General features: G+C 44.6%; 1 protein-coding gene across 1 annotated transcript in view; it reads left to right on the top strand.

Annotated features, from left to right (window-relative positions):
- KCMF1 (potassium channel modulatory factor 1) overlaps positions 1-20061 on the top strand; it is a 72696-nt gene extending 52635 nt beyond the window's left edge. Inside the window, exons 4-7 of the mRNA XM_050944379.1 lie at positions 6330-6431; positions 9128-9302; positions 11932-12214; positions 19428-20061. Coding sequence (XP_050800336.1) covers positions 6330-6431; positions 9128-9302; positions 11932-12214; positions 19428-19689 — 822 coding nt within the window. The 3' untranslated portion in view covers positions 19690-20061. The remainder of the gene's footprint in view (positions 1-6329; positions 6432-9127; positions 9303-11931; positions 12215-19427) is intronic.
- Positions 20062-20543: the final 482 nt, after the last annotated feature.

Genomic DNA, 20543 nt, shown 5'->3' with positions numbered 1-20543 from the left:
AAATCCTTCCTCATTCTTCTCTTCTGCAGACTGAACAATCCCAGTTCCCTCAGCCTCTCCTCATAAGTCATGTGCTCCAGCCCCCTAATAATTTTTGTTGCCCTCCGCTGGACTCTTTCCAGTTTTTCCACATCCTGCTTGTAGTGTGGGGCCCAAAACTGGACACAGTACTCCAGATGAGGCCTCACCAATGTCGAATAGAGAGGAATGATCATATCCCTCGATCTGCTGGCAATGCCCCTACTTATACAGCCCAAAATGCCGTTAGACTTCTTGGCAGCAAGGGCACACTGTTGACTCATATCCAGCTTCTCATCCACTGTAACCCGTAGGTCCTTTACTGCAGAACTGCTGCCTAGCCATTCGGTCCCTAGTCTGTAACAGTGAATGGGATTCGTCCGTCCTAAGTGCAGGACTCTGCACTTGTCCTTGTTGAACCTCATCAGGTTTCTTTTGGCTCAGTCCTCTAATTTATCTAGGTCCCTCTGTATCCTATCCCTACCCTCCAGCGTATCTACCACTCCTCCAAGTTTAGTGTCATCTACAAACTTGCTGAGTGTGCAGTCCACGCCATCCTCCAGATCATTAATGAAGATATTGAACAAAACTGGCCCCAGGACCAACCCTTGGGGCACTCCACTCGAAAGCGGCTGCCAACTAGACATGGAACCATTGATCACTAGCCATTGAGCCCGACGAGCTAGCCAGCTTTCTATCCACCTTATAGTCTAATCATCCAGCCCATACTTCTTTAACTTGCTGGCAAGAATACTGTGGGAGACCATATCAAAAGCTTTGCTAAAGTCAAGGAATAACACGTCCACTGCTTTCCCCTCATCCATAGACCCAGTTATCTACTCATAGAAAGCAATTAGGTTAGTCAGGCATGACTTGCCCTTGGTGAATCCATGCTGACTGTTCCTGATCACTTTCCTCTCCTCTAAGTGCTTCAGAATTGATTCCTTGAGGACCTGCTCCATGATTTTTCCAGGGACTGAGGTGAGGCTGACTGGCCTGTAGTTCCCCGGATCCTCCTCCTTCCCTTTTTTAAAGATGGGTGCTACAGTAGCCTTTTTCCAGTCATCTGAGACCTCTCCCGTTCGCCATGAGTTTTCAAAGGTAATGGCCAATGGCTCTGCAATCACATCTGCCAACTCCTTTAGCACCCTTGGATGCAGCGCATCCGGCCCCATGGACTGGTGCTCATCCAGTTTTTCTAGATAGTCCTGAACCACTTCTTTCTCCACAGAGGGCTGGTCACCTTTTCCCCATACCGTGCTGCCCAATGCAGCAGTCTGGCAGCTGACCTTGTTTGTGAAAACAGAGGCAAAAAAAGCATTGAGTACATTAGCTTTTTCCACATCCTCTGTCACAAGGTTGCCTCCCTCATTCAGTAAGGGGCCCACGCTTTCCTTGACTTTATTCTTGTTGCTAACATACCTGAAGAAACGCTTCTTTTACTCTTAACATCTCTTGCTAGCTGCAACTCCAAGTGTGATTTGGCCTTCCTGATTTCACTCCTGCATGCCTGAGCTATATTTTTATACTCCTCCCTGGTCATTTGTCCAGTCTTCCACTTCTTGTAAGCTTCTTTTTTATGTTTAAGATCTGCAAGGATTTCACTGTTAAGCCAAGCTGGTTGCCTGCCATATTTAGTATTCTTCCTGCACGTCGGGATGTTTTTTTCCTGCCACCTCTATGAATATATTAGAGCAAGAGGAAGACCAAGGACAGGGTAGGCCCATTACTCAATGAGGGGGGGAAAGACGACAACAGAAAATGTGGAAATGACAGAGGTAGTTATTGACTTCTTTGTTTCGGTTTTCATCAAGAAGGTTGTTGGTGATTGGATATCTAACATAGTGAATGCCAGTGAAAATGAGGTAGGATCAGAGGCTAAAATAGGGAAAGAACAATTTAAAAATTACTTGAACAAGTTAGATGTCTTCAGGTCACCAGTGCTGGATGAAATGCATCCTAGAATACTCAAGGAGCTGACTGAGGAGATAGCAATTATCTTTGAAAAGTCATGGAAGACTGGAGAGATTCCAGAAGACTGGAAAAGGGCAAATATAGTGCCCATCTATAAAAAGAGAAATAAGGACAACCCAGGGAATTACAGACCAGTCAGCTTAACTTCTGAACTCGGAAAGATAATGGAGCAAATAATTAAGCCATCAATTTGCAAATACCTAGGAGATAATAAGGTGATAAGTAACAGCATGGATTTGTCAAGAACAAATTGTGTCAAACCAACCTGATAGCTCTCTTTGACAGGGTAACAAGCCTTGTGGATGGAGGGAAGCGGTAGACATGGTATATCTTGACTTTAGTAAAGCTTTTGATAGTGTCTCACATGACCTTCTCATAAACAAACTAGGGAAATGCAACCTTGTTACTGTAAGATGGGTGCAAAACTGGTTGGAAAAACGTTCCCAGAGAGTAGTTATCAGTGGTTCACAGTCATGCTGGAAGGGCATAATGAGTGGGGTCCCGCAGGGATCAGTTCTGGGTCCGGTTCTGTTCAACAACTTCATTAGTGATTTTGGGGTTGCAAGTGCTTTGGAGGATACGATTAAAGTCAAAATATCTGGACAAACTGGAGAAGTGGTCTGAAGTAAATAGGATGAAATTCAATAAGGATAAATGCAAAGTACTCCTCCACTTAGGAAGGAACAATCAGTTGCACACATACAAAACGAGAAATGACTGCCTAGGAAGGAGTTCTGCAGAAAGGGATCTGGGGGGTCATAGTGGATCACAAGTTAAGTATGAGTCAACAGTGTAACACTGTTGGACAAAAAAAAAAAAGTGAACGTCATTCTGCGATGTATTAGCAGGAGTGTTGTAAGCAAGTCATGACAAGTAATTCTTCTGCTCTACTCCATGCTGATTAGGCCTCAGTTGGAGTATTGTGTCCAGTTCTGGGTGCTACATTTCAGGAAAGATGTGGACAAATTGGAGAAAGTCCGGAGAAAAGCAACAAAAATGATTAAAGGTCTAGAAAACATGATCTATGAGGGAAGATTGAAAAAATTGGGTTTGTTTAGTCTGGAAAAGAGAAAACTGTGAGGGGACATAAGTTTTCAAATACATAAAAGCTTGTTACAAGGAGGAGGGAGAAGAATTGTTGTTCTTAATCTCTGAGGATAGGACAAACAATGGGCTTAAATTGCAGCAAGGAGGGGGTTAGGTTGGACGTTAAGAAACTTCCTAATTGTCAGGGTGATTAAGCACTGGAATAAATTGCCTAGGGAAGTTGTGGAATCTACATCATTGGAGATTAAGAGCAGGTTAGACACACATGTCAGGAATGCTCTAGTTAATACTTAGTCCTGCCATGAGTGCAGGGGACTGGACTAGATGATCTCTCAAGGTCCCTTCCAGTCCTATGATTCATATTGAGAGCTATTAACCATGTGTCTTTCTCCAGGGATGGAATTACTGAAGTGTGACCATGCAAAAGCTCATCTTGCAAATAAAGTGGTTGAGATTGTGGAAATCAAGGATAGGTCTCTAACTTCCCATCTTCTTGAGGACTAGGAAGTATGTAGAGTGAAAACTTTTCACTTGATGTTGAAGATGTACATGCTCCATTGAGCCTTGCTAGAAGAATTCCAGGGTCTTCCTGTTATCTTGCCCCACCTTCATTACTTGTAAAAATAGTAGGTCTCCATGATGCAACAAAACTACAGTTAAGCTACTCAGGCAGCTTCATGCTGTTTTTATTGAAGCAGTTTTCTATTTTCCAAAGTAGTTTTTTATTTACTGCCCCCCCCCCATTAATTGTGCTTTCCTGAGCACAGCCACTTATGCAACAGCATGAAGGTGAGCAATCCAGTCTAGACGTAAGATGGTTAATATATACATAGTGCAAAAGAAATGCTCTAATTTAAAGCCCTGGAAACAGTCAACTTAAATTTACTGTTTTTTTTAATTGTTTTTTAGAATCCCTGTACTAGGAGCAAGCTTATCTGGTCTATTTTTAATTCTTTATTTTGCTCTTAAATGTATGCATTCAGCAGGTAAAACACACGAGACTGACGATTTAAGTTGACCTGCAAAGGCAAAAAAGTGGACTTGTTCCAGTTGTATGTATGAGGCCTGTGTCTTGGTTTTTGTTTCTCATGATTTCCATTAGAAACTCAGGTCTGCCTCAGAACGTTTTGAGTCTCTCTACACTTGACTACTTTTTACCTAAAATTTCCTGCTGTTGCTAACATCATTGCTGCTCCACCCTTGATAGCAATGGTGGGAGCTCTCATGTAGACAAGACATGGTATGCAACCTTGGGTTTTCCCTCCCAACCAATCACAGTAAAATACTAGTGTCTGGTACATGCTAATATTTCCACTGTTGCTGTAATGGTGGGGAAAAAAATTGAGATGGGAGGAGTCTAGAGTAGGTAGATAGTTTTGAAGATCCTTGGACTCTCTAAATGTTGTTATGGGAGGCAGCCTGTTCAGATGCTATCCGACAGTGATATGTTAGAAATATTCCCTTTCGGAGTAGTTTTCTTCTCACTCTTCCTATAGAATGAACGGGAGAGTGTGCCTCTGGCTTTCAAGAGCAAGGAATGAACAAGATGATGTCGCCATGTTTGGTGCATGTGAGCTGTTAGCAACATGTGTAAACAAACCCTCTCTATCCGCATAGAAATTAGCATGTGAAAAATTGTAAAATCAGAGAGTTACAAATCTGATTTGAAAATAAATGTCATGTTGGGTTCCTAGGGTGTTACTAAAAACATAACTTAAGGCTAGTCCAGGGGTCTCAAACACGCAGTGGCCCACAGGGTTATTTCCACGGCCCACAAAGCAACCTGCGCCCCCTCCCCCGCCTGCCTACCTCTAGGCCGTGGTGGGCAAACTACAGCCGCAGGATTGTCCCCCTTGAGCCTCGTGCCGCTCCCTGAAGCGGCTGGAATCACATCCCTGCAGCCGGGGAGGGGAGAAGAAGCAGAGGGCTCCGTCCATGTGTTGCCCTGGCTTCTAGGCACCCCGCCCCCCCCTGCACTCAGCTCCCATTGGCTGGGAGCTTTGGGGGAGGTACCTGGAGGCGTGACAGGCAGCGTGCAGAGCCCTGTGTCCCCCTCCCCCAGAGGCTGCAGAGACACGGTTCCAGCTACTTCCCGGAGAGGGCCGGGGCCAGCAGCCTGCCATGGCTCCGGTGTACGCCACTGCCAGCCTGAAGCCCTCCTGCACCCCACCCCTCAACTCCCTGGCCTGAGCCGCCTGCCTGCACCTCTAACCCCCTGCCCTGAGGCCCCTGCTGCATCCCCCACCCATTCTGCACCTCAGCCCCCCTGCCCTGAACCCCCTGCCTGCACCTCAGCCCCATGCCCTGAGCCCCCTGCTGCATCCCACACCCCTTCTGCACCAACTCCCTGCCCTGAGCCCCTAGCCTGCACCCCAGCTCCCTGCCTTGAGCCCCCTGCTGCATCCCACACCCCTTCTGCACCCCAATTCCCTGCCCTGAGCCCCTGGCCTGAACCTCAACCCCCTGCCCTGAGCCCCGTGCTGCATCCCACACCCCTTCTGCACCCCAATCCCCTGCCTTGAGCCCCCTGCCTGAACCTCAACCCTCTCCTGCACCAGAACTCCCTGCCCTGAGCCCCCGCCACATCCCTCATGCACCCTCTGGAAGGGGTGGAGTGGGGGCAGGGCCAGGGGCAGCGAGGGTGTGTGCGTGTGTCAGTGATGCTGCCTTTGGGCCAGTGAACTAACCCTCATGGTCATTTGAGTTTGAGACCCCTGGGCTAGTCGATGCTGGCAACACTAAAGTGCTGCCGCAGCAGTGCTTTAACATGTCTTGAGTAGTCACAGCAGAGGGCTGGGAGAGAGCTCTCCCAGCACTCTTTTTAAAAACAAACAAGCAAAAAACCAAAACTCCTCACCTCCACGAGGGGCGTAGCTCCCAGCGCTGGTGCACTGTTCACACTGGCGCTTTACAGCACTGAAACTTTCACACCCTTCAGCGAGAAAGTTGCAGCGCTGTAAAGTGCCAGTGTAGACAAACCCTAAGAGGGGAACACACACACACGTACATTTTATATATATAAATATTATATATATATATATAATATATATATAATATAATATAAATATAATATAATATAAATATTAAAAATAAATAAAAACTGGTTAAGCTAATAGTGCTTGTTGAACACACTTTAACTACTTTTTACCTGTGGCTACATATATGCAGCATTAGAATTTGATTATTAAAGCATAATAGTTCTTATTGTTAAGAGATCAACCCAGAATGATGATCGCATGTTGCTGTTTTGTGAAGTTGTTAAACTTGTTTTTCTGACTTTGTCATTTCAGATTTGTCCAATATGTGCGGCGTTACCTGGAGGGGATCCTAATCATGTCACAGATGACTTTGCAGCACATCTTACACTGGAACACAGAGCTCCTAGAGATTTAATATCCTTTCTCAAGTCAAGTAAAAAGGCAGGATTGTATGACATACATTAACTACTTGTTTGATTTTACAAGCAGGTTGTGGCATTTTAATTCCGCTAGCCTCTCAGAACTGCCACTTAGTTTAGTTGTTGGAAAACCAAGATATGAAAGAGCTACTGTAGAATTAAATGTACTACAACTAAAAAATCTAAGTTGCTGGTGTTTTTGAAAACCAACAAATAGATGCAAAAAAAATTGCCTGCTGACAGTATCTATCTAAAGCAGTGGTTTTCAACCTTTTTTGCAGAGCCCTAAAAATTTCAAATGGAGGTACAGACTCCTTTGGAAATCTTAGACATAGTCTGCGGACCCCATGTTGAAAACCAGTGGTCCAAAGCAGTAATATAAATGCACCAGTACATTGCAGATAATTACACATCAAACATGATGAATCAGTTTATGCCACAAACAATATTTTGAGGGTTTGAGAGGTGGTTGTGGGTTGATTTTGAGGAATGACTTTTAAAAAAATTTTACTTCAGCTATATATTGTCATTTTTAATGGGATACTTCCATGCTTTTTTATGGCATTTTTATGATAATTAGAGACAACAGGAGATTTCTTGTAACTTTGGGCTGATTTTTCATTAGCTTGGTTATAGATTGTAGGGATTTATCCTGTTTTTCTGTTGACTGAAGAGCTAAAATGCACTTTTCTGTAGAAACATATATCTGTTCATTTTCTTTTGCATCAATTAATGTGATAATTTTGTTCTAATTTAATTTTTTTGCTGGGCAACTTCCTACAGCATATTGAGAGTTCATTATAATTACTCTATACAGTGAAACACACACAGAATAGTTGCTGATAATAGGATTAAAGCATTTATAATTATCATAAAATGTTTCTATATCTCTAAAAGAAATTTAATAATGTTTTAATTGGAAGAGTGAATTTACGTCACTTATCCATTTTTTCAGGTTAGATATTCTTTCAAAAAACATTGAAAGTTTCTCATTCTGGGGAAGAGTAGACAGTGTTTGAGGTAATAGTTGCAATTCTGTTGTGATTTTATTTGATTGCCTATAGTGTTAGCATTTAAATAGTCCCAATTACACATTGACATTAACTACTTATTGTGGTGAATGAGGTGTTGAATTAGAATATACACTTTTGGTATTCTGCCCGCAGACCCCCCCCCCCCCAAGCTGCTTTAAAGAGTATTTGAGGCTGCCTCACATATTGATGAAACTGTTTGCTAATTTTCAATTAAAGAATATTTATTACCAGCAGTGAAGAAGAGCCAGAAAAATCAGTGCTTGCTTTTAAGATACTAAGTTATGGTTGCAGTTCTAACCATTACAAAATGAATATTTTGGTTTCTAAACTAGGCATAGTCCATATCTGACATGGAAGCTGTTATACATTAAGAAAATTTAAAGATGGAAGCTCACACTGCCTTATGATGCACTTACAAACACTCGAGCGTGGGGAGCATTATGCAGGCTTACTGGAGCCTTTGGGTTCCCTTTCCTTATTGCTCAGTAACTAAGGGCTTAGGAGAGAGGATCATTGAGGAGAAACATCTATTTCTTCAAGCAGTTGGCAGTTGAAAAGAGGAAGGAGAGCTATCAAAGTCAAGGAGCTATTAAAACACTACTGTGTGATGTCCTGATATTACTTTGCTACACTTGTATCTGAGCATGAGCTCTTAACACCTGTGGACTCTGGGAGAGTTAAGATCCAGATCTGAGCTTTACAGTATTATCAGTTTACATCTAAGACTAATTCCCAAAATACTGTGCCTTTTGTCACCAAAAAGCAAGCGTGTGAAATCCATGGCTCCTGTTTGCACTCAGAATCCTTTAGTGGACACCTACATCATTTGGAAGATCTTTAGTATAGGGCTGTGATTAAAATAGACTAGGATGCCTTTGTACATAGTGTTGTTGTAGCTGTTTCGGTCCCAGGACATTAGAGAGACAAGGTGGGTGAGGTAATATCTTGTATTGGACTAACTTCTGTTGTTGAGGGAGACAAACTTTCAAGCTTACACTGAGTGTCTACACTAGAAACTTAAGTCGACCTCTATAGGTAATTACTGCAGTGGTTCATGTCCACACTACCCTCCTTCTGTTAGTGATGCGCATCCTCAGCTGGAGTACTTCCACCTACTTGAGAGGTAGTGTGGGGGGCTGAGAGCACAGGCTTCAAACGCAGTTCCATGCCAAGAGCCCGACTGCCCCCACTCCGCAGGCGCTTGGCTCCCCACTCCCTGCTGCAGCCAGGAAGTTTCTTGGATCAATGTTCAGTACTCAGTATCCAGAACTTGGGGATTGTAACTACCCATGCATCTGTTGAGTACTGAACCAAACAAGCAACAGAGGTTCTTAAATTATCTAGAAAACACTTTTTTGATACAGCAAACAAGAAGTCTCAGAGGGAGGATTCTCTGCAGACAAGGAGGAGCTGATAGTGAATATGAGAATAATAGTGACTCTTGGTGCAAATAACTATAGCAATCTGTGAGTTCCATGTACTATGGCACTACAGGTTCTGGTTGCATAGTTAAGATTGAGTTATTTTATACTTGACAAAGAAGTTGAAAAATCTGTATGTAGAATAGTGTGCCATCCTCACAGCCCATTCTCCTGGTAAAGCTCTCACATTTAACACACTATCAAACAGTTCGGTATTTTCTTAACTGTTCGGTTACGATGAGTCCAGCGGTGTTCGGCATGTGCGTAGAATGTTTCACCCAGGCCGGGGTTTGGGAGGCCCTCGCGCACGTAGATCAAACATGCACTTTACTAGCAGTTCCACTGGTGGGCTTTCATCTTCACAGAGTTCATATTCTCCAAGCAATAGGGAAGCTATGGATCCTATAGCTGGTAAGTCGTCATTCCTTATTTTCCTTTTAGAGTTTATCTCCACATGTATCAGAGGCGTAGCCGTGTTAGTCTGGATCTGTAAAAGCAGCAAAGAATCCTGGGGCACCTTATAGACTAACAGAGGCTTTGGAGCATGAGCTTTCGCGGGTGAATACCCACTTCGTTGGATGCACCTGACGAATTGGGTATTCACCCGCGAAAGCTCATGCTCCAAAACGTCTGTTAGTCTATAAGGTGCCCCAGGATTCTTTGCTGCTCTCCATATGTAGTGACAAAATCCAAGAGAATGGTTGCTCTGCTTGTCCATATTTTTTGTGTGTGTGTGCGTGCGCGTGCGCACACACACTGGGACCTTCTCCCCCTTCCCCCAAATGAGATTTTATTGATATCAATGTGACTTCTTCCAAGGTAAAGTTGAAAGTTAAAAACAGATTGTCATATGAGACGATGCTTCCAAATCTATGAGTCTTAAAAAGTAGTTTGCTAAAAGTTCAGTAACAAGCCCCTGGGTGAGGGTTGAATCTAAACACTCTGGTCCTTTAAATTCCAAAGGTCTCTGGTCCAGTCCCCTCAGACACCCTACCTGTATACATTGTTATATATTTTAAAAGTGAACAATGTTTTGAAAATCCATTATCTACCTCAGTGCTTCTAATTTGTATTTGTCACATGTATAGAATTACTCATGGGGAAGATTAGGTGTCTGAATCTTTACTCCACACAAAAATGCTATGCTTCAGCGTTAATCAAGATTAAATGAGCTACATTTTGATATTATTGATAAACATTACAAAATGTCGTCTGTTTGCATTCAGACCGCAGACTTAGTGGCAGACTTACTAATTTTAAAATAAATTTTCAAAGATTATTAAAATGACCTGTTGTAATTGTAATCATTTTGTGGCAGTTTCTGGTCAAGTTCAGAAGAGTTTTTGGGGAGAGGAAAGTCTCTTATTTTTAAGTTCCAAATAGACGTTTGTGGATTTTTAGGATGTACACGGATACCCTTTAAGTATTAGTGTTCCACTTTATGATTCTGGGGGGGGGGGAACTTGTCTATAATGAGATTGTGACATACAAGGGTATAATCCAGACTAATGTGCAGCTGTGTCACCCCCGCCCTGCAGCCCTGGGTGCCTTACAGTGCCTTGCTGAAGGAGATCCCACCTGGCCCACTAACAAACAGCCTTCCAGCATGCAAGCCACATCCTGAGTGGCTGTGTGTAACTGCAGCCTGCCAGCCTGACTCTTACCAGCCTGGGTTATCATTACAGGGTGACCTAACACACCTCCAGTCTTAGATTTCCCCTCCAGAAATGTACATCCTGTACTGCCCAGCCTTTTCTGGACAGTACAGTAAAGAAAAATGGAAGAAAATTATGACCTGTAATATGAAAGGGCAGTAGAAGTTACTTAAAAAAAACAAACCTGTAATGCAATTATTCTATCTCAAGAATTAAAGGCTTTGTTTATTTTTGTAACCCACATTTCCATAGCAAAATGGGTAAATTTAAAAATAGCAATGTTAAAATGAAGTGAATTGAGTCCAGGATTCAATTGCTTGGAGCCACCTTCATGAGTTTGGAAAGTCCCATTGTTTCAATCAGTGCAAAGTGGCGAGCATGCCTCTTGCTTCCAACTTCCAAAACCTTTCTGGGACTAATGCAAAGATATAAACATTTCAGAGGGATAATTGTTTGCAAAAGACAAAATTTCCCTCCTCCCTCCCCAAACAAACACAACAAATTAAGGCTTCCCACCAACTTTTTGAATGCGCATAGGTTCTATCATAACATATGGGCAGTATTTTTTTTTACACTGTTTATTTTTGAAAATACTTTTTCGTACAGACAAAACTCACCTCAGTTCCCACTCTGATCCCCCTAAAACTGAACAATTCCATATTAGCCCAGTCCAAAGCCAAACATGCCTTTATCTAGGCAGGTCTTTACTATCCTTGTAGCAGTAGGCATCTTTATTAGGCCAGTATGAGGGAAGTCATACAAACACCTGCCAGGCAAATGTAAGTATATTATTTATCTGAATTCAGGGAAAACTAGTTTACTACCTATCTTGTGACTCCATCAGAACTTACACAATGTATAGTATGGTAGAAATCTATGTTTTGAATTGAATATTCCCCAAAACTAACTGACAGAAGTGTCATTTTTCTTCAGCACAGCTTCCCTCATGTATAGCATGGAGATAGTGTGAGGGTGGGATGTGGGGGAGAGCACCTATGAACTTAAGCCAAAATTGAAATGGTTGCTGAGGCAGCACCCATTTTGCCTAGAAGATAACACTTTAGGGAACTGGCAGCTGAAGATACCACCTTGTAGTCAGTCCATAATCTTTAGGAAATGCCCTTTCAAACGATTTCAGACTGAGAATTTCTTCATCTTAGTAAAGAAATGAAAAATATAAATGATGCTTTGAGCTTGGGGAATGGAATGTGTCTTAAGTGTTCCGTAAAGCACTATGCCCCCATACGACAGTCTGTGAGATAATGAAGAAGTATTTTAGAAAGAAATAAGAGCTGGGGATATTGATGCACAGGAAATACATGTACTCTCATTTGTTAGTATCAATTTAAGCAAATTTCACCGTAGTACTTTTCTCTTCTTTGCAGAGCTTTTATCTCAGTTATCAGGCGTGAGGCGTTCTGCAGGAGGACAGCTCAATTCCTCTGGCCCTTCTGCTTCTCAGTTACAGCAGTTGCAGATGCAACTGCAGTTAGAACGACAACATGCACAGGCAGCACGACAACAACTGGAGACAGCACGCAATGCAACCAGACGCACCAATACAAGCAGTGTCACCACCACTATTACACAATCTACAGCAACAACCAACACATCTAACACAGAAAATAGTCAGCAGGCTATCCAGAACTCCCAATTTCTTCTTACAAGGTAACTTATTCTAAAAACGTAATCCAATTACTTTTATTACATGCACTATCCCTATTCTTGACCCTTATTTGACAATTGCTTAAGCGCGTAGCTAACTTATGCCCATAAATTGTTGCATTAAGTTCAGTAGGACTACTCGTATGCTTAAAGTTAAGCACATGCTTAAGTGCCATGCCTAGTTGGGTATTTAATTGCATCTTAATATCCCATATCCCCCAAATCTCCAATGCCCAACATAATTCGTTTAGCCAATAGGTGATCATGCAAAATACATACGCTAGTGTTCAGCAGATCTACATGTGCCACAGAGTTCTGAACTGTAGACAGTCGAAATCTTGGCAAAATGATTTTGCACTTTGATTTAGTACTAGTAATGGATGATCATCAGTAGGGCATTAGTTATATTTATTCTATTAAACATGCAAGTGCTTGTTCTGAATGCGATGTTTTTCATATAGCCTGTAAAACTGCACTGCATTATTCACCATCTGTTCCACACACAAAGTTAAAATGAGGTTAAATATCATTTATATGTACTCCTATAAGAGTAATTTAATTTAGTTCAGTTTGTAATTGATATCAGCTGTTTTCCGTGGCAGTTAATCACTTAGGTACAAAATGAAAACACTGGTTGCAGAAACACGGGCCATAATGAATGGTTTTTAACTGCTATTGCTGCATCCATGTTGTCAGGAGTAAAGATGAAACCAAAATGAAAAGCCAACCTAGGAACTAAAGTCAAACAGATATTGCTTGCAATCAGCTTCCGGCTTTTGCAGACTGTCATGGAGAGAGCTCTCCTACTGCTCCTGGAAGCTACTGTCCCAAGAAGTTGCCAGCAAGAGTATCCAGTTAGCTTCCCTGCTGGGTGTAGGTGAGAGGCAGTCTCTCACATAACTGTGTTACTTTTTTCCCCACATAGTTGTGGGGTTGTTAAAAGTTTGTGTAGTCATAAGGTTTACAACCATTTTTACCACTTACAAATTCATTTTCTGCTGACTTTTTAGAGGAGTTGATTCTTACAGTTGTCCTAGCCACCATAGTGCTGAAAGTATAGCTGTGGAATTTTTGACTGGATCCCTACAGTATAAATGCAAACAGAAAATTTTTGTTTTATCTCATTTTAAACACCAGTGTTTGTCCACTTGTTGTATCCATGTTAACATTATTCACTGCTTCTCGAGTTCTCTAGCATCAGTTTGAGAGGCATAAAGGGATGTTACTTTATAGATAATTTCCTGTTTACATTACTCCTTCCAGGAAAGTAAGAGCATTTCCGGTTATATCAGCCTATCTGTTTGAGCTCTAATGTAGAGAAAGAGAACCTGGAAGTTAACATTAAATGGTATTTAACAGGAAATGAATGTTTCATCCCCAACTGGAGGTTGAATAGAGTTTCTTCTTCGAATGCTTGCTCATGTTAGTTCCATTCTAGGTGTGTGCGTGCCCACGTGGGTGGCTGTTGGAGATTTTTGTTGTAGCGGTATCCGTAGGGTCGGCTGTGACTCTCTCTTGAGTGCCGTGCCTATGTGTTGGTATATTAGGGGCCGCCGGCCCTAAGCCCTCTCAGTTCCTTCTGACCATCCATGGTGGTTAGTCAAAGCACCTCTTTCCCTTGCCTCATGAGGACTAGTGGTTCTTCTACTTCAGTCTTCGAGCCTTAAGGGTTTTAAGCCCTGCTCTGACTGTAACAGATCTGTGCCTGTTTATGACCTCCATAGCAGCTGCCTCAAATGACCTGTGAAGAAGTGTCGCATCTGTAAGAACTTTTGTCCCAGAACTCGGAAAGAGTGAGACATCCGTTTGAGGCCCCCTCTCATGGAGGCTGCTCTCTGCCTGGTATCCGAGCCTTCCCAGCCAGACTCTGCCCTGAGCACCTCAGACACAGTGCGCAGCGCACCCCTGGCACCAGGCTCTGCCTATCACTGCTCCCCAGCACCGCCTAAGAAGAGGTTGAAGAAGAATGACCGCCCTGCACCAAGCAAGAAGGGCAAAGGACCCAGTTCGTGCCAACTGCCCACACTGGAACCACATGGGATCTCTTTGTGTCCTCTCGCCTGCCTGCCTCCCTCCCCCCGCCCCCCGATGGGGCCTCCTAGCCCACTAAGGGATTCGCATTGACTCCAGGGAGCAGTAACGGACCCAGACTGGTGGCAGTGCCAAAGCCCTCCCAGGCTCTCCCAGCACACAGAGATCAGAGGCCTCTACCAGCACTGCCATCATCGCGTGTGCCACAAGCCAGTCGTAAATGGTGAGGGCAAGCGAGTCGTAAAGGCCCCCCAGAGGGTGAGTGAATGATGCCTGTCTCTGGAGATGAGACAGCGATCCCCGTCTCCACTCCCGAAGTCTCTGTCTTCTGCGGGACGTTCTTCATTGCCAGCACCACGGTCACGGTCTCCGCCCTCTCCATGCAGATTGTCCAGAGGAAGGCACCGGTCACCGTGTTGCCAGCACCAATCATCCTCCTGCCGGCTGTCTCCTCAGCGCAGGTACCCACGGTGGGAGCGGTCTCTGTTGTGGTGCTGATTCCTCCTGCCTGGAACCGATCCTACTACTCAAGGCACCTGTCTCCCATGGCTACTGTTAACCATGAGGCACAAGCTTTGATGGCCCCTCTGTGGTCACCAGAAGGTGTTTCCTCCAGTTCGGAAAGGGAATTCAGCCCTTCACCGTGACGGCACCAATGCGAGTGAGCACCTGAGGCTACATCGACCTCTGTGATGCCACTGGCACAGTGGCCCTACTGGAGCCTGTGATTCCGATGCATCAGTCAGTCCATTCCTCGGCCACCACCTCTGAACAGCAACTGGCGGCACTGAGCTTGGTGTGTGTAGCACACTTGGAGGCCAGGGTAGAGGAGCATGCCCCCACCCCGAAACCCTCTTCCCACATTGGGGATGATCCATCGGGGCCTCCCTCAGTGACCCAGTCATCATCCTTATCCCGAGATAAGGTGGTGGCTGGCCCCTCCTGCCCGAGCCCACCAGGTGATATCGGAGAACATTTGCCCTGCTTCATAGGGTGGCTACGAACTTGGGATTGGAAGTGGAGGAGGTGGCCAAACAGGCGGACACCCTTCAGTTTCAGGTGGCCAACCACCAGGCTCTCTTGGGGAGGTACAACTTCAACTTATGCGACTCCCTCCATAAGTTCAAGGACTCACTGCCCTAGGACTTGGCCCAGGAATTTGGGGCCCTGGTGGAGAAGGCTACAACAGTTGTAAGGTTCTCCTTCCAGATGGCGTGGGACGCGGCCGATTCAGCAGCTAGGGTGGTCTCGGTGGTGTCATGAGGCGCAATTCCTCAACCGTCTTCGTTCCTACTGTTTGGCATGGTCACAGGTCACCTTGGACTGTTGAATGCTAGAGATTGTATCTCAGGGCTACACCCTAAAGTTCTCAGCCACGCACACAATCTCTTTTCAGGGACCCTTCTGACAATCAACTCCTTATTCAAGAGGTTGAGAACCTCATGCAGCTGGGGGCAGTGAAGGAGGTACCCTGGGACATGAGGGGAAAAGGGTTCCACTCCCGTTATTTCCTAATCCTGAAAGTGAAGAGGGAAGGTCTAAGACCCATTTTGGACCTGAAGCGCCTCAACAAGTCTCTCCAAAAAGTTGAAATTCCGCATGGTCTCCCTGTCCTCCATCATCCCCTCCCTGGATCTGGGAGACTGGTACGCCGCCCTCGATCTGAAGAACGCTTATTTCCATATCTCTATCTTCCAAGGTCACAGACGATTCCTCCATTTTGTGGTGGGTGGGCGCTATTTACAGTCATGGCGTCATCCTTTGGTCTCTTGTCTGCCCCAAAGGTGTTTACAAAAGGTACGGCACCAGTGGCCGCTTACCTCAGGTGTGAAGTTCAGGTCTATCCATATCTCGATGATTGGTACATCAAAGGCAAATCTCGGGATCAGGTATGAAGAAGCCTTGATCTTGTTTGTTCCACCTGTTGTGACTTGAGCCAGTTGATAAACAAAAAGAAATCAACCTTAAGGCCTGTGCAACGAATAGAGTTCACTGGAGCGGTTCTCGACTCCACACGAGCTAGAGCCTTCTTTCCAGTGGCGCGTTTCCAGGCCATATCAGACCTAATCTCCCATGTGAAAAACTGCCTGCTCACCACTGCTCACACCTGCCTGCGGTTGTTAGGCCACATGGCCGCATGTACATACGTGGACCAGCATGCCCGGCTCCATCTCCAGCCACTGCAGGCATGGTTGGCGTTGGTCTACATACCCAACAGTCACGATCTAGACTGGGTGATCAGGGTACCGGTTCACATCCAGTCATCTCTAGATTGGTGGCTGAGCCCCAAATTGCTGGTGGAGGGAGTTCCCTTAGCAGTCCTGTCCACATTGTTGACCCTGGTTTCTGATGCATCAGAGCTGGGATGGGGAGTCCACCTGGGCGAACTCAGCATTTAAGGCCTCTGGTCGTGGAACAATCTGTCCTTCCACATAAACGTCAGGGAGCTCAAAGCGCTTCGCCTGGCTTGCCAGTCTTTCCTGCCTCACATGAAGGACAATATCACAGTGATGTAGTACATCAGCAAGCAGAGCAGAGCCAGGCCAGGTCGTCAGCCCTTTGCCTCTGGGACTTCCGTGTGCTTCATACGGTCCATCTGGTGGACGCACATCTGCCCGGGGCCAAGAACATGGTAGCAGATCACCTCAGTAGGACCTGCTCATCTCTCCACGAGTGGTCGCTCCACCCGGAGTGGTCTGTGTTGATCTTCTGGAGGTGGGGGACTCCCCAGGTGGACTTGTTCATGCCTTTCTGCTCCCAGGGTTTTGGGGGGGGACTGATATATGCCTCCTCCCCGGCGCTGCTAATCTACAAGGTCCTTATGAAGGTCAAACAGGACAAGGCGAAGGTGATCCTGATAGCTCCTGTGTTGCCTCAGCAGCACTAATTCAGCAAGCTGATGGACCTTTCGCTAGCCACCCCGCTGCAGCTGCCTCTCTGGCCGCATCTGCTGTTCCAGAACCACGGCAGTCTCCTGCATCCAAACCTGATGGCGCTGCACTTGGCAGTGTGGCTTCTGCATGGCTGAGTGCAGAAGAACTGGAATACTTGGTCCGGGTCCAACAGGCTCTTTGGGTAGCAGAAAGCCCTCCACCAGAGCTACCTACCTGGTCAAGTGGAAGAGGTTCACGGGCTGGACCTTGGACCAGGGTATCCAGGTTGAGCAGGCCTCACTGCGGCTATCCTGGATTATCTTCTGCACTTCAAGCTCCAGGGGTGGTTGTTATCATCGATCAAAGTCCACTTGACCACTATTTTGGCCTTGCACCTTCTGCTCCAGGGCAGGTCGGTCTTTACTTACAACATTGCAGTCCGTTTTTTTAAAAGTCTGGAACATCTCTACCCTCATGTCAGGGATCCCATCCCTCCCTGAGACCTGAATCTTGTGCTGTTGCAGCTCATGGGTCCTCCTTTTGAGCCTCTAGCTTCCTGCTCCCTTCTTCTCTTCTGAAAAGTTTCTTTCCTGGTCGCAATAACATCCATCCGTAGGATCTCTGAGATCAGGGTGCTTACTTCAGAGCCACCCTTTATGGTGTTCTAAAAGGACAAGGTCCAGCAGTGGCCTCATCCAGTGTTCCTGCCCAAGGTAGTTCTACAGTTTCGTACTGGCCAAGACACATACTTACTTTTCTTTCCAAAGCCTCATATATTGGAAGAGGAGTGCAGATTGCAGACCCTGGGCGTCAGGAGAGTACTTGCCTTCTACATAGACAGGACCAAGCCATTTCGTAAGTCAACGCAATTGTTCATTGCAGTGGCAGACAGGATGAAAGGTCACCCGGTGTCTGTGCAGAAGTTTTCATCCTGGATCACAGCCTGCATCTATTGCTGCTATGACCTGGCATAGGTGCCTCCACCAGCGACTGTGACTGCTCACTTGACTAGGGCGCAGGCTTTGTCGGGACCCTTTCTGGCCCAGGTGCTGGTTCAGGATATCTGCAGGGCTGCTACCTGGTCATCTGTCCACATGTTTGTCTCATTATGCACTCACCAAGTAAGCCCGAGATAATGCTTACTTTGTGAACTCCGAACCCGCGACCAGGGATGCTTGTGAGTCTCCTAGAATGGAATTGATATAAGCAAGCACTCGAAGAAAAACCGGTTACCTACCTTTCATAACTGTAGTTCTTCAAGATATGTTGCTCATGTCCATTCCATGTCCACCCTCCTGCCCCTCTGATAGAAGGAACTGAAAGGGCGTAGGGTTGGCGACGCTGGATATATCGCAGCATGGGTGCAGCACTCAAGTGGACGCTGCAGCTAACGCTATGGATACCGCTAAGGCAAAAATCTCAAACTACGCACGTGTGCACGCATGCATCTAGAATGGAATGGACATGAGCAACACATCTTGAGGAACAACAGTTATGTTTTTATGTACATTAGTATTTTATTACATTTTAGGTGAGAATAGAAGAAAAATGCAGTAAACAAAGATGTCATTAATAATTACTACTGCTTTAGAAAATGTTAAACTTCGAGGTGGTTCTGTAAAAAAGACTCATTATCTTTGTGTGATTCCAGCTCTCTTGGGATGCTCAAGGCATTGTAATATACAGGCCTTCTGGATTTTAAAGTTCCTTTTACTTTTTTCATCTTTGGCTTCCAAGTTGATACATTCTCCTCTGCAGCATTTCCTCAGCTTCTGTCTGCTGGAAAACTATGGCAGAAACTTGAAGTTTATATCAAATAATTTATTGCTGTCATGCTGAGTTTTACCTAAGTTACCAAAAAATCTGACCTCCAGAGATCAAATGTATGTGACATAAATTAAAATCTTTTAGAAATAATCAAAGGGCTGGTATTTACAGACTTTGCAGTTACAGACTTTCAGAGGGTGTGTAGAACAGAATATTTTTACATGTAGTGGTGCAAGTTGTCGTGTTGTTTGCATTCAGAATTTAATTTCTCCATTTTATCAATCCAGTCTGTGCAGACTGTTGTGACTTTAAACAGAAAGTTTTTGAAATGTCTGTTTTAGTTGGATCAGGTATGTCAGTCATTGTCAGATCTGTCCGCCTCCAAAGCAGGATAGCAGTACACGTACTGGTTCCCAAGTTATGATCACAAACACCTTCCAGTGTGTGTCAGTCTAACAGATGAGAGCATTCTTGCTGTGTAATGTCTTCAGCCCATTGGGCTTTTATCAACTGCCTGTCTTGTGTCTCCCTTCACTGTTGTGCAGGTTGAATGATCCTAAGATGTCAGAAGCAGAGCGTCAGTCAATGGAAAGCGAACGGGCAGACCGTAGCCTATTTGTTCAGGAGCTTCTACTGTCCACTTTGATGCGGGAAGAAAGTTCCTCCTCAGATGAGGATGAGAGGGGGGAAATTGCCGATTTTGGTGCTATGGGCTGTGTAGATATTATGCCTTTAGATGTTGCTTTAGAAAACCTAAATTTAAAAGAGAGTAATAAAGGAAACGAGCCTCCTCCACCTCCTCTTTGATGACATCCCACTTCGCAGACAATGTCCTCTGTGCTGTATTTGCCAATGAAAGTGGACAACTACTATCTTGGGTTTGTTTTGGTGATTGTAATTTCAGGTCTGTCACTCTTGTTACATTGTGTACATTCAAAAGGAAGAGAGAAAAAGATATATATGATAATCATTTCCACTTAACTAATTTTTACTTCTAGCAGGTAAATGTAGGTTGCAGTGCAGAGGAGAAACCTCTGTGTTCTGCACCTTGACATGCAAAAGGCTCTCCTAATACTCCACGTTCAAACTGAAGAGGAAAAAATGAAAAATCTCTAATGAAGCTGCTGTGTGTATTTATGAATATTAATGAATAAAAACTGCTTGGATGGTTTACCTTAACTACTGCATGAGGTTTTTTGCAGCGTGCATGAGTTTTAGTGACCTTGTCATTTAAAAAATTAAATACAAGGAGTAAAACTATAAAAACCCAAAGCTTTTCCCATTATTCAAAGGTTACATGACAAAAAGGTTTGTGTTCACTAGCAGTTTGTAGCCATGAAATAGCTTTTGAATAATATGTGACTGAATCACCTATTTCTGTGTGCTTCTGGCACATAAAGCAAGCTCTGCAGTGGGATATATTGTTGTTTCCAGGGTTTGGCATTTTGCTATATGTGACTATTATGTTGCCATATTAGTCATCACATCCATGTGGAGTTCAGCTTCTCTTTATGCATCTGTAGGAGACAACAGTAATGCCACTGCTGGAATCTACTGCAAAGGGCTTGTGTGTGCCCTAAAATCAAATCTTGTTCATCTTTGTTTGAAGTTTTTCCTTTTTGTAGTTGTTAAAATTTTTCAACTGTTAAACGTGTTTTATT

Source organism: Gopherus flavomarginatus, chromosome 3, assembly GCF_025201925.1.
Source record: "Gopherus flavomarginatus isolate rGopFla2 chromosome 3, rGopFla2.mat.asm, whole genome shotgun sequence".
Classification (NCBI taxonomy): domain Eukaryota; kingdom Metazoa; phylum Chordata; order Testudines; family Testudinidae; genus Gopherus; species Gopherus flavomarginatus.
Note: the sequence above shows the minus strand (reverse complement) of the source record. Positions and strands in the feature narration are given on the sequence as shown.